This window comes from Lathamus discolor, chromosome 3 (genome assembly GCF_037157495.1).
Source record: "Lathamus discolor isolate bLatDis1 chromosome 3, bLatDis1.hap1, whole genome shotgun sequence".
NCBI lineage: Eukaryota > Metazoa > Chordata > Aves > Psittaciformes > Psittacidae > Lathamus > Lathamus discolor.
Window position 1 is genome coordinate 34,822,691 of NC_088886.1, and position 12,446 is coordinate 34,835,136.

The following is a 12,446-nucleotide window of genomic DNA, read 5'->3' on the forward strand; positions in this document are numbered from 1 at the left end:
GACAGTCATTGCATCTAAGAACGCACATTTCTAACCCAGTAATTCTTTCTTCTGTTTCCTTGTAGGTTGTCAAGATATTGCGGATGAATTTAGAGCACAAGAAATTGATGGACAAGCTCTCCTCTTGTTGAAGGAGGATCACCTTATGAGTGCAATGAATATTAAGCTTGGACCTGCATTGAAAATCTGTGCACGTATCAATTCATTGAAAGAATCCTAGGGGGTGAACATGAAGGTTTAAACAACGGTTTCTCAGTGACAGAACTGACAGTAATACGCCAACATCTTCACTGTGGCATGAGTGTTACTGTGATGTTTTGTTAAATATATGGGGGTTTCCCCACATACAGACTTTAAAATGTACTTTTGATTATACCAGGTTTATACTACTATAATCTGTAGTTTCCAACAATTAATAGGTTCATGGTAAAGCCTGAGTAATACTTTGAGTTGAAGTGGTAGTTCATGGAAAAACATGAAGTGAAATATGCTGTGATAGGTTAAATATTCCCCAAGATGTACTTTATAAGTTTAACACCCCAGCACCCACCCCAGCCTAAACACCATTTAAATTGTGTTGCTGTATTCTGAAAGATTTCTGCCACATACAGCAGGTTTTGGACTGAAATAACAGAAGTGTCCACAGACCTTGTGGAAGTACTAATAATGGTAAAATGCTATGCATTCAGTTGTTTCTTTTAGTCTCGAGCAAATTGTAAGGGGTAGGTTGGCAGCTAGTTTTCCTTGTGTAGGCTTACCTTTATCTCTGCCACTGTCGTATTTTCCTGAAGTCTGGAAATACTGTAAACCATGTAGATGCCTCATCAAAATCCTCATCATCAGGCTACTGAAATGCAATGGCTTAACACTCTTGCCAGAGGTAACTGAAGCACATGTTACTTTACTCTTTGTATGCTGCTATGCACTAAGAGGGCATTAAATTGTTACATTTGTAGTTCTGCATGCTGCTAGTTAAACTAGGCCAGCAGTTCTCAAATGGGGGTTCAGAATGGATCCTGAGAAGGCGTGAGAACACACAGGGTTCAGGTTCCCAAATGCCTAGGTGTGACTGGCTGAAAACTGCAGCCAGAATTAACTCATGTTGAGACAAGCGTACTTCAAAGACTGGAGGTAGAGAAGGGATGGCATAGCTCAGATGCTCTTTTTCTTGATACCTCTTCTAACTTGTCTTTCTCTGTAGTGCATTCCTATTGCCTCACTGGAAGCTTCCAAGCACCTTTTATTTGTCCACTGGCCAGCATGAGCTGGGCTTGCTGTAGTCTGAGGAAGGAGCATGGTGAGTTGCTCTTTGAGGTCCCTTCAGAGCTGGGTGTAGGAGTGGCTGCTGCTGCAGTGAGGGAGCCTGGAGCTATGGGTCAGCAGGAGGAGTGTTGCCCCTAGGCAGCTCTGGAGGAAATCTCTGGGGGCCCTGCTTTATCCCTCTAGCGGGAGATTTCCATGTCAACGCTGCAGCCCCAGGCGGTGGGATTTTAGTGTCTCCGTCTTCCCTCTTTCGCATGCCGTGTAGAAAAAGTATGCATTTCCCCAGTTACTGACGCTCTCAGAAGCTGCTTGGGCTCTGAGGCAGCAGCACCTTCTCAGCCTTTGCTTCCCATCATATGTGTATGGATGTTCATGGATGTATTTTGTACCTTCTGTTCCCTCCCTTTTGCAGCTCCACTCCCCTTATGTACAGACCAAGATCCCTAAACAGGGAAAGAAGGGCACATGTGCTGATAAAGTTGTTGTGTATATTTGAATTAAATATGTGTATGTGTCTGCAAATAATGTATTTTGTATTTTATGCAAATTAATGCATAATATATGATTGTGTAGGGAGACATTCAGGGTGACTGTAAAGTATTCCTGAAAAGGAGTAACTGATCTAAAGTTTGAGAACTGCTGACCTAGATCAAAAGGAGTCAATGCACATACACTGGCTGAAAGGAAGGTTTATGACAGGTAGATTAATATGTATATTATTTAACTGATTACCTTAAAGAGTAAATTGGGATTACAGAAAACTCTGTGCTTCGTTTTCGTTTAATTAGACTCTTGCTTTGTTTCTACTAACAAACTTTCTACTGTTATCTTCCAGAGATAAACATTAGAGTCATTGGTTTTAATGACAACTGTTTGAGCTTACTAACTGCAGATGTTATTAATAAGTTATTAACCACTGAAGCTCCAAGTTAGGACAACCCATTGCTGTTACGTGCGAATATGTAGTGAGAGCCTTATCGAAATGGCACCAAAGGCTGTAGAGAATTAACTGATGTCTGGGTTTATTTTGGAGGGAAGTTGCTAAGCACTTTCTGATTTGTTTTCTCTGTCTCCAGTTACTGTTGTAAAATAAACTTCGTAGTTGAAGGTACAACGTTTGGCAATGTTCATTGGGAAGATAATCAAATGATGGAGACAGTAGGTTCCCATTTGTAGCATTTCTGTAAGATAAACCATGTAGCATATCTGTAACATATGTTCTAAAGGATATGTTCTGTTTTAATGAGCTAATTGAAGACTAAAGATATCTTAGATACTTATTCTTTGGCTTTTGTCTTAAAGTTATATTATTTTTATATGAAAATTTCACTGGCTAATTTTTAATCTGTCTTCTGATTGTGCTGCCCCTTGACAATGTAAAAAGCAAGTACACGTAAATGTGATTTGGTAATGACTTAAGGCATATTTGAAGACATGGACTTAAGAGACTTATTTAGACCTGCAGCTAACCACAGTGTTACAAGCATGAACATTTCACAGCTGTTCTAATTTGCTTTATTAGACAGCTTCAGGAGACCTTCTACGGCTAGTCCTTATGTACAACTCTTGGACATAATCACTGACAGATGCCAGGAGCTCAGAGGAGACCTGATTAATGCACATCTGTTCTGGTTCTTCTGGTACACTACACTTCCAGTGGTTTTGGGAGAGCCACAGATAGTGAGTTATGCTTCAGATATTCATGAATGCAGCAACTAAGAATGTGAGCCTTATGTATCTTGAAAGTTCTTTCTCCTTCACGGATTTTGGCATTAAACAGGAACTTACAAGCAGACACAGTTGCACTTACCTCTACTGATAGAAATGCACGGGTGTTGGAGTGGTAGCCAGTAGAACTGTGTCAGTAAAATCGGTTTTAAAAAATACCACAGCTGTACATGCAAGTACGCTGGAAAACTTAAGTGCAGCTGAAGTCTATGTCAGAAGCTTTTGAGTTTACTCAGAAAAGCAATACAATACTTGGAGTAATACTCCTCCAAAACCATTGTACATACCAATCGCTTGTTTCTGTTCAGATCAGTGAGGCTTTCCCAGGCTTATGGGACCATTTCCCATGGCTTTCCCCACAAATAAAGCTAGGCCCTCTTGCAAAAGAGGAAGTATTGCAGATTTTAATTGAGTATTTTTTAACACTTGCTTCTGCTGGGTGTGTCTACAAGAAATCCTTTCTGTTAGCTTTACTTCCTGGGGTTTTGTTGTCTGTATTCAGACTGCTGCTGTTGTGGGCTACATCTCATGCTAATCCCTGCAATATTTCAATTCCTATAGAAAGGACTACAGGATGCTGTAGGATCTTAGCTCAAGAGGGAGGTGTGTTGGATGGCTTTTTCCCTTTTTCTCCACTGGTCTCCCTCCTAATCAGCTCCTTAATGCAAACTGCAGAATTAGCTCAGGGTAAAACCCTTTGGCAGAGCACTAGGCGGAATGTGACTGTAAGGATCTCTTCCAAGGGAGTTTTAACTACTACACTTGTCTTGGCTTCAGAGTTTATTTTGTTTTTTAAAGAAATGCACCTGAATGGGCAAAGTGGGTATGCAGACTCCTCTGCTTAATCTAGTTTTTATCACTCAGCAACCCTGCTATCACCAGGGTTTTCAAGGAGACTGCATTATAAATCCATCCTTTACCTGTTAATCCAGCATACTTTTTTCCAGAAATGAAGCTGTGTTGATGGGGAGGGTAAAATTTTTGCTAGATTTGGGTCAATTAGACATCTCGGATAGAAAGTTTATATCCTGCAAGCGTCTATTTCCCCATTTCTTTCCTGTGAAAGCAGGTTTTTTCCCCCCAGCTTCTTTTTGGACAAATCATGAGTGGGAATCCAACCACCTGAGTAGAACAGATGGAACAGTCCATTCTAACTGCAGGTGTGGCAGGAAGAGGAAAGGAATAATCAGGCTTATGACAGCTTTTGTGTAACTTCTTTACCTTGATCTTAGCTGTAAGGAAATGTTCACATATAAAACGATTTCTTTTTTTTTATGTAGTAAGACGTTGCTGGGTGTAGTGTGTCACTGCCTGGCATACCAGTTAAAACTACTGCCAGTTTCAGATGACACTTCTCGTCTTAATACCACGATAGTGATACACAAACTTATAGCTCAATAGCTTAAGAAATTTCTTACACATTGACAAATGTGATCAAAGAATTCCATGACAGCTGTACTGTGAGTCCTGGCTCTGCAAATAATTAGACATTCACATAATTTATACCATGAGTAGTTCTCCTGATTGTATTGAGACTACTCATACCAAAATTAAGCATGTGTAGAAATGCTTGCAGGGTTGTTTTCTTAGCAGTATTGCATAGAAATGTCCTGTTAGCATACATTTGGTTAAGTGACGACTCTCTATCTAGACTTTTACTCATCGGTTGCTCTAGGTTGCAGATAATGACTGTGCAAAGGAACCAACGTAGGATACTTCTTTTAAGCATTTACCCATATTAAAGGTGGAGAGAAACTAACATTTTAAAGTATTTTCATTTAAAGATACTGTTTCTGTTGAATGCCAAGTAGAAGAGGTGTGAACGAAGCTATAAATGTGTAATTTCAATGTCGGGTATAGTGCTTGCTTGCAGTGAATTGATTTCTGAGCATGCTTTTTGCCTTGATGGGTGTCAGCTATGTTGGCTGGAGTGTTCTGTCCTCTACTTGTCTCAGCACTGCCACGTGTATTGAAGGCCCCATCCTAAAGCCACTCTATAGGTTTGTGTAACCTCTGCATTGAAACTTGCGCATGCCCACTGATTCCCTTGAAGGTTGTGCGTATTATTTACTGATCACTTGCAGTGATGTGGAAGGAAAAAGAAGGAAATAGGAGGTATGTAGCAAGCTCACAGTCTACCTTTTGTAACCACTGATCTAACTTTTCCAAAGCACAATTCCAGGAGTCAGTGTTACAAACAGATTTCAAGTTTAAAAATGTTAAAGCTTCCTGCTGAATTATCCCAAATTACTGTGCACAATAAGGAGCCAGAAAAAGAAGATATAAAGTGATTTTTTTTCCATCTAGAAAGAAGTATAATTTCAGCAGAACTGTACATTTGTAGTGATGATAAATATTGTTAAAGTGTAACACGTAACAGAGCATTTTAATTGGGTGTAAAAAGCACTGTATTGTTCTGTAGGGTTGTCAAAAGGCTTACAGTATTGGTTGTAGGTACCAAAGCACGTATGCTTGCTATTATGGGATTAGGCTAAAGCACAAATATAACTGATTCATGAAGTGTATCTACTTTGTGGGTGAAGCCAAGTCAGCCTGTGGTAAGGCTTGTGCATTGTCCTCAGCCCACCTGGGTAGTGTGCTAGCAGCCAGGATGCTGCTGTCCTCTGGCAGCTTTGTGCAAAGTTGGATGTTTGAAAGAACAACGAGGTATTATGCACACCCAGCCTCCTTTTTAAGCAGTCTTTGTGTCACGGTGTTAACAAACCTGTATTGATCAGGAAAGATGTGCGTAAAGAATGAAAGGATTTATTAATGAGTGCCAAATACTTCTATTTAGGGTTGAAAAGACATAGAATATCTCATTAATCATAGAATCAGAGACTAGTTAGGGTTGGAAAGGACCTTAAGATCATCTAGTTCCAACCCCCCTGCCATGGGCAGGGACACCTCACACTAAACCATCCCACACAAGGCTTCGTCCAACCTGGCCTTGAACACCACCAGGGATGGAGCATTCGCAAAAATCGATGTGTGAGGGTTTTTTTTAAGGGATCCTTCATAGGAGGAAAGTACAGAAGTTCCTCACAAAGGGTTAACACTTTAGCTACTGTTGCCATTAATATCAAATAATCCTGTAAGAATTAAAGACTAAAGTGTTTGAATCGTATAAGGCCATTAGATACTGGCTCAGCACAAGAAGTAATGTACTGAGGAGATAGCTCAGTGGTTGTCTGTAGTTGTTCCCTAGCATTGCTTCTCTCCTCTTTCTGTCTGGCAATGAAACTGAGATGCTTTTGTAGAGAGTAATGGTTTATGGTTGTATGGCTGGACTCGGGATTCACTCTTAGGACTTCCCAGAAACAAGACAAAAGAAAACGCACAGAGAAAAGAGTTATTAGGAAGGCTCTCCCTCCATAAAAAAAAAACAAGGATAAAAGTGGGCTTACAAGGAGAGCTGCTATTAGTATATTTTGAAATAGCTACTTAGCAGGCTTAGGCACCACAGTTGGATGCTACGTGAAGACCTGCAGTGCCACTACAGCTGAAAGGTTTTCTTTTCGGCCCTTCTTCCCAAGGGGTACGGAAGAATGGATTTGATAGTGATACAGTGCCATAACATCACTATGTTAATATTTGCTTTGGCTGCATGTTATGGCTTCCCTGTAAAAGCTAAGATTTTAAAACCTTAAAATGGCTTTAGAAGCACTGCAGCAGCTATGGGAGTTCTGCCACAGCAAGACAGATGGGGTTGTGTAAACTTTAATTAGGGGTTGATAAGCTGGACCACACTGATAAATAATGTCAGCAGCCTTACCCAGCTGGAACTGCAAGAAGTGCATCACCCACAGACCTTAATGAATCAGAACGGTGAGACCAACCACACAAAGCAGAAGCATCTGAAGTGGTTTTGAAAATAACTTTGCCTTCATCTGGTGTTAAATTGATTTTAAATTAGGAGTTTTCCCTTGCCTGTCAAGTCTGTAGGGATTAGTTATTTCACGATCTGCAATGCCTGGTGCATTGCTGTATTTGACGTATTTGCCAGTTTTTAAATGGAACTAGGTTTTATAAGTATTTTGTCAACCCCATTTCAGTGGGTGTCCAGTTCATACAAAACCTGAAGAAATGCTGTGTCAAAAAAATGTGTTTACACATGGCTTATCCTATAGCATCTCAAGTGCTAAGTCACAGCAATTGCAATTTGAGATAACGACAAGCGGTTGCTTAAGGTTGCTTTTTCATGTTAACGTTGTCTATGCTTTCCTGCTTTTAACACAGAATTTCCCTCAAATAGATTTTTCCAGCATAAAGGATGAAATAATCTGTGGTGCCAAGCACTCCGAGCTATGTTGCTAAGCATCGCCTCCTCTTACTGTGCTAGTTTTAAAATCCAGGTTTTGATCATTTACTATCCTTTCTATGGCCTTTTTAACTGATTTTACCCAAACCATTTTCTACTGCTTAAAGTTACATCCCTGAAACCTCAGAGAAATTTACCACAGACTGTGGGTGAAAGAAGCACTGTGTGGGGTGAAGTAATAAATCAGAATGGCAACTGGACTTTGATATATTGCGAAACTGTAAGACTAATATATGACTGAGATGTGATTGTGTATTCTTATGGAGTGATATACTGGAATATTCTTTTATAGGAAATTTTAGCCCATGGAGCACTAAATTCTACAGTTAAATCTTATGTCTATAATTGATACACAGTAATGTACATTATAACCCCAAAATGAAATTTTGCAGTCGAAGAGCACACGGTGAACTATGTAAAAACAGGATCTTCACTTTGGGAATCTTCTTTTGTAAAAAAAGCACTTTTCTATTACCAACTGGCATGTGAATGAATTTTAGATTCTCTCCTTTGTTATGATCCTGTAGAAGTGAAATCTCTTTAATCTGCCTGTTAATGGATAAATCCATCATACAGATGTTGAAACAAAGCACCTTATACTATGCTGCTTGAACTTGCTTGTAATTGCACCTTTTGTTACCTGCAGATTTTTCTTAATGAGTATTCTTGTGTGATACCATTGTTCCCCGTGGGTCTGGGTGAAGGATTAACCAATCTGCAGCATCAGTTACTTACAGTTTCTATTTCAATACAGCATTGTATTGTGAGTTCAGTGCTTCAGAAATAAATGCTACTTCCATTTGTCTGTTTTGGTTGTGTATCACTTATTTCTTCTACAAAATTAAATCAGACCTTCATAGAACTGAAGAATTTGAAAATTAATTTTGCTAGAAGCCTGACACATTCTTCCCCTACTGAAGTAGTCCCACTTCAAATCTAGTCAGTTTAAAATTATTTTGGCCATTCTTTAACCTTGGGCATGTATTTATCTATAGGTATAGCAAAGAAACAACATCACCACCTTTCCTATAGCTGTAGAAGTTGCTTTACATTAATTGAAACAATTTATTTCTCTTTAAACAGACAACGACCCTTAACTTCAATCAAACTGACAAGAAGTCCCACTTTAACAAGAAAATATGCTTCAAAAACTCACAGCAGTTGTCTGAAGCTTTGACAGTAGGTTAACATGGGGCTGTAATGTGGATATAAGGGCCCCAGCTTTAAAAAAGGCTTTATTGCATTCTGTACTACAAAACCTGAGCTCATTCCATTTAAAGGAAGTGTGAAATCCTAGTCATAAACATGAGGCTTATTTGAAAACTTGTTTCATACAAGTAGTGGTCTCCTCACACCCATGCATTCAAGTAAAATTCTCTGAATTGGCAGGTGTTCTCTGCCCACTGGACCCCAGTGTGTCCCAGGCTCTGGTGCAATGTTGGTGGGTGCTGGACTTTTCTCCGTTGGTTGTGGCTCTGGGGATGTTTCCTGTATTATCTGTAAGGACACGCTTCTATCACACAGCACTTATTTGCAGTCTTTTCAGTCAGCAGCTCATTAGCAGATTACAATTACTGTGCCTGGGTTATCATCAGCTGTCTCTGTGCTTTCATTGTTAAATGGGATAAAGCAGAATTTCCAGCTGACAAATGGATCCCTAGACCACATCTCCTCTGTCAAGTCAACATTGTGACACCGACACCAGTATGCTACCGCAATGAGAAAGCTGTTGATGAAGTACAGCCAGGGGACGTTCATCTCCATGTAGGCTGGAATCTGAGCACCGAGAAACAAAATGATGATTTGAAGAACAACAAAAGGTGCCCAAGTGCCAAGAAAACAGATGAGGAGTCTGGTCAGGAGCTGCCACTTAAAGCAAGTGCTGTTGTTGTTGGACACATACGAGAACATCAGAACAGGCTGACTGGCAAAGGATACTAGCCTGACAGATAGCAGCATGGTTGTAACTTCCTTCCAACAGGCCAGGAGAGCTGTGCCTGTAAGCAGCACCATGGCACAGGAGAATGAGTAACTCTGCAGGCTGGCATAGAGGGGACACCGATAAGGAGAAAAATGGTTCTGAGTGTCTAGTTCTTCATAGATAGCGGGAACTTTCAGAATACAAAAAAACCCTGAAATCCATATAGTGACCACAGCAAATATATAAAGTAATCTTTGACCTCTTTTAGGAAACTGAGAAGTTTGGGCTATAGTCATGTAATAATCCAGGCCAGCCACAAGATACACTGGGTAATGAAGTATACCATAGGTGAGAGAAATCACCTGAGTGAACAGGCAAATGTGGTACTTTGTAAATCGCACACCCCAGAGCGCAAAGTCTTCAAAATAAAAAATGAAAGAGATGCTCATCAGCAGTGTGAAATCGAGAAGCGCCAGTGAAACACAGAAGTATCCCATAAAACTGACTTTCACGGCTGTTTTCTTCACTTGCAACATGAAGAAATCAAGGAACACTTTGCCGAACATAATCAAGAGCAGCATGCAGCTGATCTCCAGCGGCTGGTTGACCTGGGTATAGGGATGCTGACCAGGGCAATTTTCAGAGAGTATGGCAGCCATCCTCCAGTGGTGGGCGGAAAGGAAGTATCACAGGGCACAGTGCTTCATACCTGGGAAGTCAAAAAGAGGTCTGTAAAAACTTGGTTTTGGGTACCTCTACCAATTAGTTAATTCTCCATCACAGCAACTGCCACATTTACATCTGAATTTTCCAGGCTCCTTAATTAAGAGTAAATAGGCTCACTAACACATCATTAAGTTGTCCTGCCTAAATTTTATATGCTTCAGATATACATTCTTGAGAGTTAAAAGGTCAACATAGACCTAAGTTACTTTCCTAGCTACTTTCCTAAGGAAAGGTTTAGAAAGTAAGTAAGCCTGTGCTCCTTTCCTTTAGAAAGCATGAGGGGTCTTTCTGCCCAGTCAGGCAGAGGGACGGGTGTTTCAGGGCTCTGGAACACAGATTGCAGAAATGTCCTGAAAGCAGAAAAAGCATCAACCCAACTCATCATCCTTTTTCAGATCCAAAGCACACACACACACTTCATTAGTTGATTGGGCTTTTTTGTTCATCCTTCAGCAATGTATGATCTACTATGACAGACACCTCAGAACCGATGTTTTTCCACTTGGACTTCCTTATGATAACTCTTTTCTGTGTTTTCATTCCTAAGGAAAATGAACACAGGATTGCTTCGTGTATGTCAGCAAGACATATTAGAGAAAGCTGTATGCGCTTTCTTCTCTTTACTAGAGAAGCAGGATGGTGCCAGCATTCTCAGCAACAGCAGAGGAAAGCTGAGAAGCGGAGAAGCCAAGAGCCAGGATCTCTGTTAACAGTGATGCACTTGTATTTCAACAGACACCTACATTTCATTACCAGCTTGCCAGAACTGGTGAACATTGAGTCAGTGTCTCCTGAGAAGCGGAGTAATAACAACCCCAAGTACTTGGCAGTGCAACTCGAGAAGCATCCACTGCGCTCAGCTGCAAGGGCTTGCCGCTTCACTCTGCACATTTCACCGTCTAAAACCGAACACATTTTACACTACAACTTAAAACAGACTTCTGTGTGTATTTTCCCTTTCATATACCGGATGCTGCCCGTGCGTATGCAGAAAGGAGGCAATCAGGGTCATGCTATGTAAGCGATCACTTGAATCCGTCTGTAATGTTATTATCGTCATAACGCAAAGTCACCTGTGCACAGGTTGGGCCTTCCGCCGGCTGTCCGAAGCCCCGGGCAGAGCAGCAGGAGCGGCGTTAACCCCGCCGCAGAACGGCGCGGACAGGACCCGCACCTGCCGGCCCCTCCGCACCCTCCCGCGGCAGCCGCGGGCTGTCCGCGCCTTCCCGGCTCCCGCAATCCCCCGCCCGGCTCAGGGACCGCGCCAGCCCCTCCCGGCCGCAGGGCGCCGACGGAAGAGGGACGCTTGAGCGGCGCCCGGGCTGGGAGCGGCTCCCGCGGCGAGTCCTCGCCAGCCCGGCCCCTGCTCGCCCGAACCCCCACCTGCTGCAGCCACCGCCCCTCCGCGCTCCTCCTCGGCCTGTGCTGCGGCGACCTTCGGCTCCCCCTCAGGCGGCAGCCATCTGCGCCGCTCCGCATCGTGCGGGGACCCTGCCAGCGGGCGGACGGGAACGGCTCGGCTCAGTTCGGCTGGGCTCGGCTCGGCTCGGCTGGCGGCGCGGGGGGGGCGGGTGGGGCCAGGCTCCCCCGCCCGGCCCGCACTCAGCGGAGCCGGTCCGGCCGCTCGGCGCCCGGCAGCTTCCTCCGGGGCGCCTGAGCGCACAGCGCCGGCGGGGCCGGGCCGGGCCGGGCCGGGCAGGGCAGGGCTGTTCCTCGCGGCGGTGAGGGGCTCGTGGTGAGGGCAGCGTCACCGCCCGGAGGAGAGGCGCTGTGTTGGATCCCGCCCTCCGCTCGCCCCCGCTGGGGCTGAGGGAAGCGCGACGGCTGCGGGCGCGGGAGGAGAGCGCCTGCCGTTACCGGGGCGCTGAGGGCAGGGCACACTCACTCTGTGCGTGCCAGGCAAACGCTTTCCGCTCTAAACGTGCGACCTGTGTGGAGCACAGGCAGCGGGTGACGGTGGGGCGCTGAGGGCGCCTCGGCAGGTGCCGGCGGAAGCCATGGTTCCTGATGGGTGCCTCAGCACTCGATGGCAACGGCCCACCTGTGGCGGGGACCCCGGGGGGTTGGCTCACGGGGCCCGGTGTTGACGCAGCGTGTGCTCGCCCAGCCGTGCCGGCGGACGGGCGCCGGTGTCACCTGCACGGAGCTGGTCAGGATGAGTGCGGATGCCGGGCCCCTCCCAGAGATGTCCATGGAAGTACCCTGAGGACACGCGGAAAACTGGTTCCTGTTTCTCTCCTGGTCTGTCGGCTGGGAGAACGCTCCTGTCCCCATCCACGGAGCCCTCCGTGGGCAAGCGTGTGGGCACCTGTAATGCTCTGGATCTGTGGGCTTCCACACGGCTTGCACCGAACGCAGCATGCCTCTCAAGACATGACTAGTCACCTTGTTACAGCATAGCTCTACTTTTATCACTGATTAAGCCATTCAATAAATCCGAATAGGAATTCTTTTCACCATGAGAACAAGCAGCCGCTGGAATAATCT

At 44.0% G+C, this 12,446-nt stretch overlaps 2 protein-coding genes across 5 annotated transcripts in view; one reads left to right on the forward strand and one right to left on the reverse strand.

Moving 5' to 3' along the window:
• The window catches only part of PHC3 (polyhomeotic homolog 3), a 39,955-nt gene extending 31,838 nt beyond the window's left edge, over positions 1-8,117 (forward strand). For all 4 annotated transcript variants that reach the window (XM_065674612.1, XM_065674610.1, XM_065674609.1 and 1 more), the window contains one exon: positions 66-8,117. In XM_065674612.1, the coding sequence (XP_065530684.1) occupies positions 66-220 (155 nt within the window). In that variant the 3' untranslated portion in view covers positions 221-8,117. The remainder of the gene's footprint in view (positions 1-65) is intronic.
• GPR160 (G protein-coupled receptor 160) lies at positions 7,652-11,835 on the reverse strand. The gene is made up of 2 exons (XM_065674616.1): positions 11,343-11,835; positions 7,652-9,942 (listed from the first exon to the last, which is right to left on the reverse strand). The coding sequence occupies exon 2, from the start codon at positions 9,890-9,892 to the stop codon at positions 8,870-8,872; it is 1,023 nt and encodes a 340-aa protein (XP_065530688.1). The 5' UTR covers positions 9,893-9,942; positions 11,343-11,835; the 3' UTR covers positions 7,652-8,869.
• Positions 11,836-12,446: the final 611 nt, after the last annotated feature.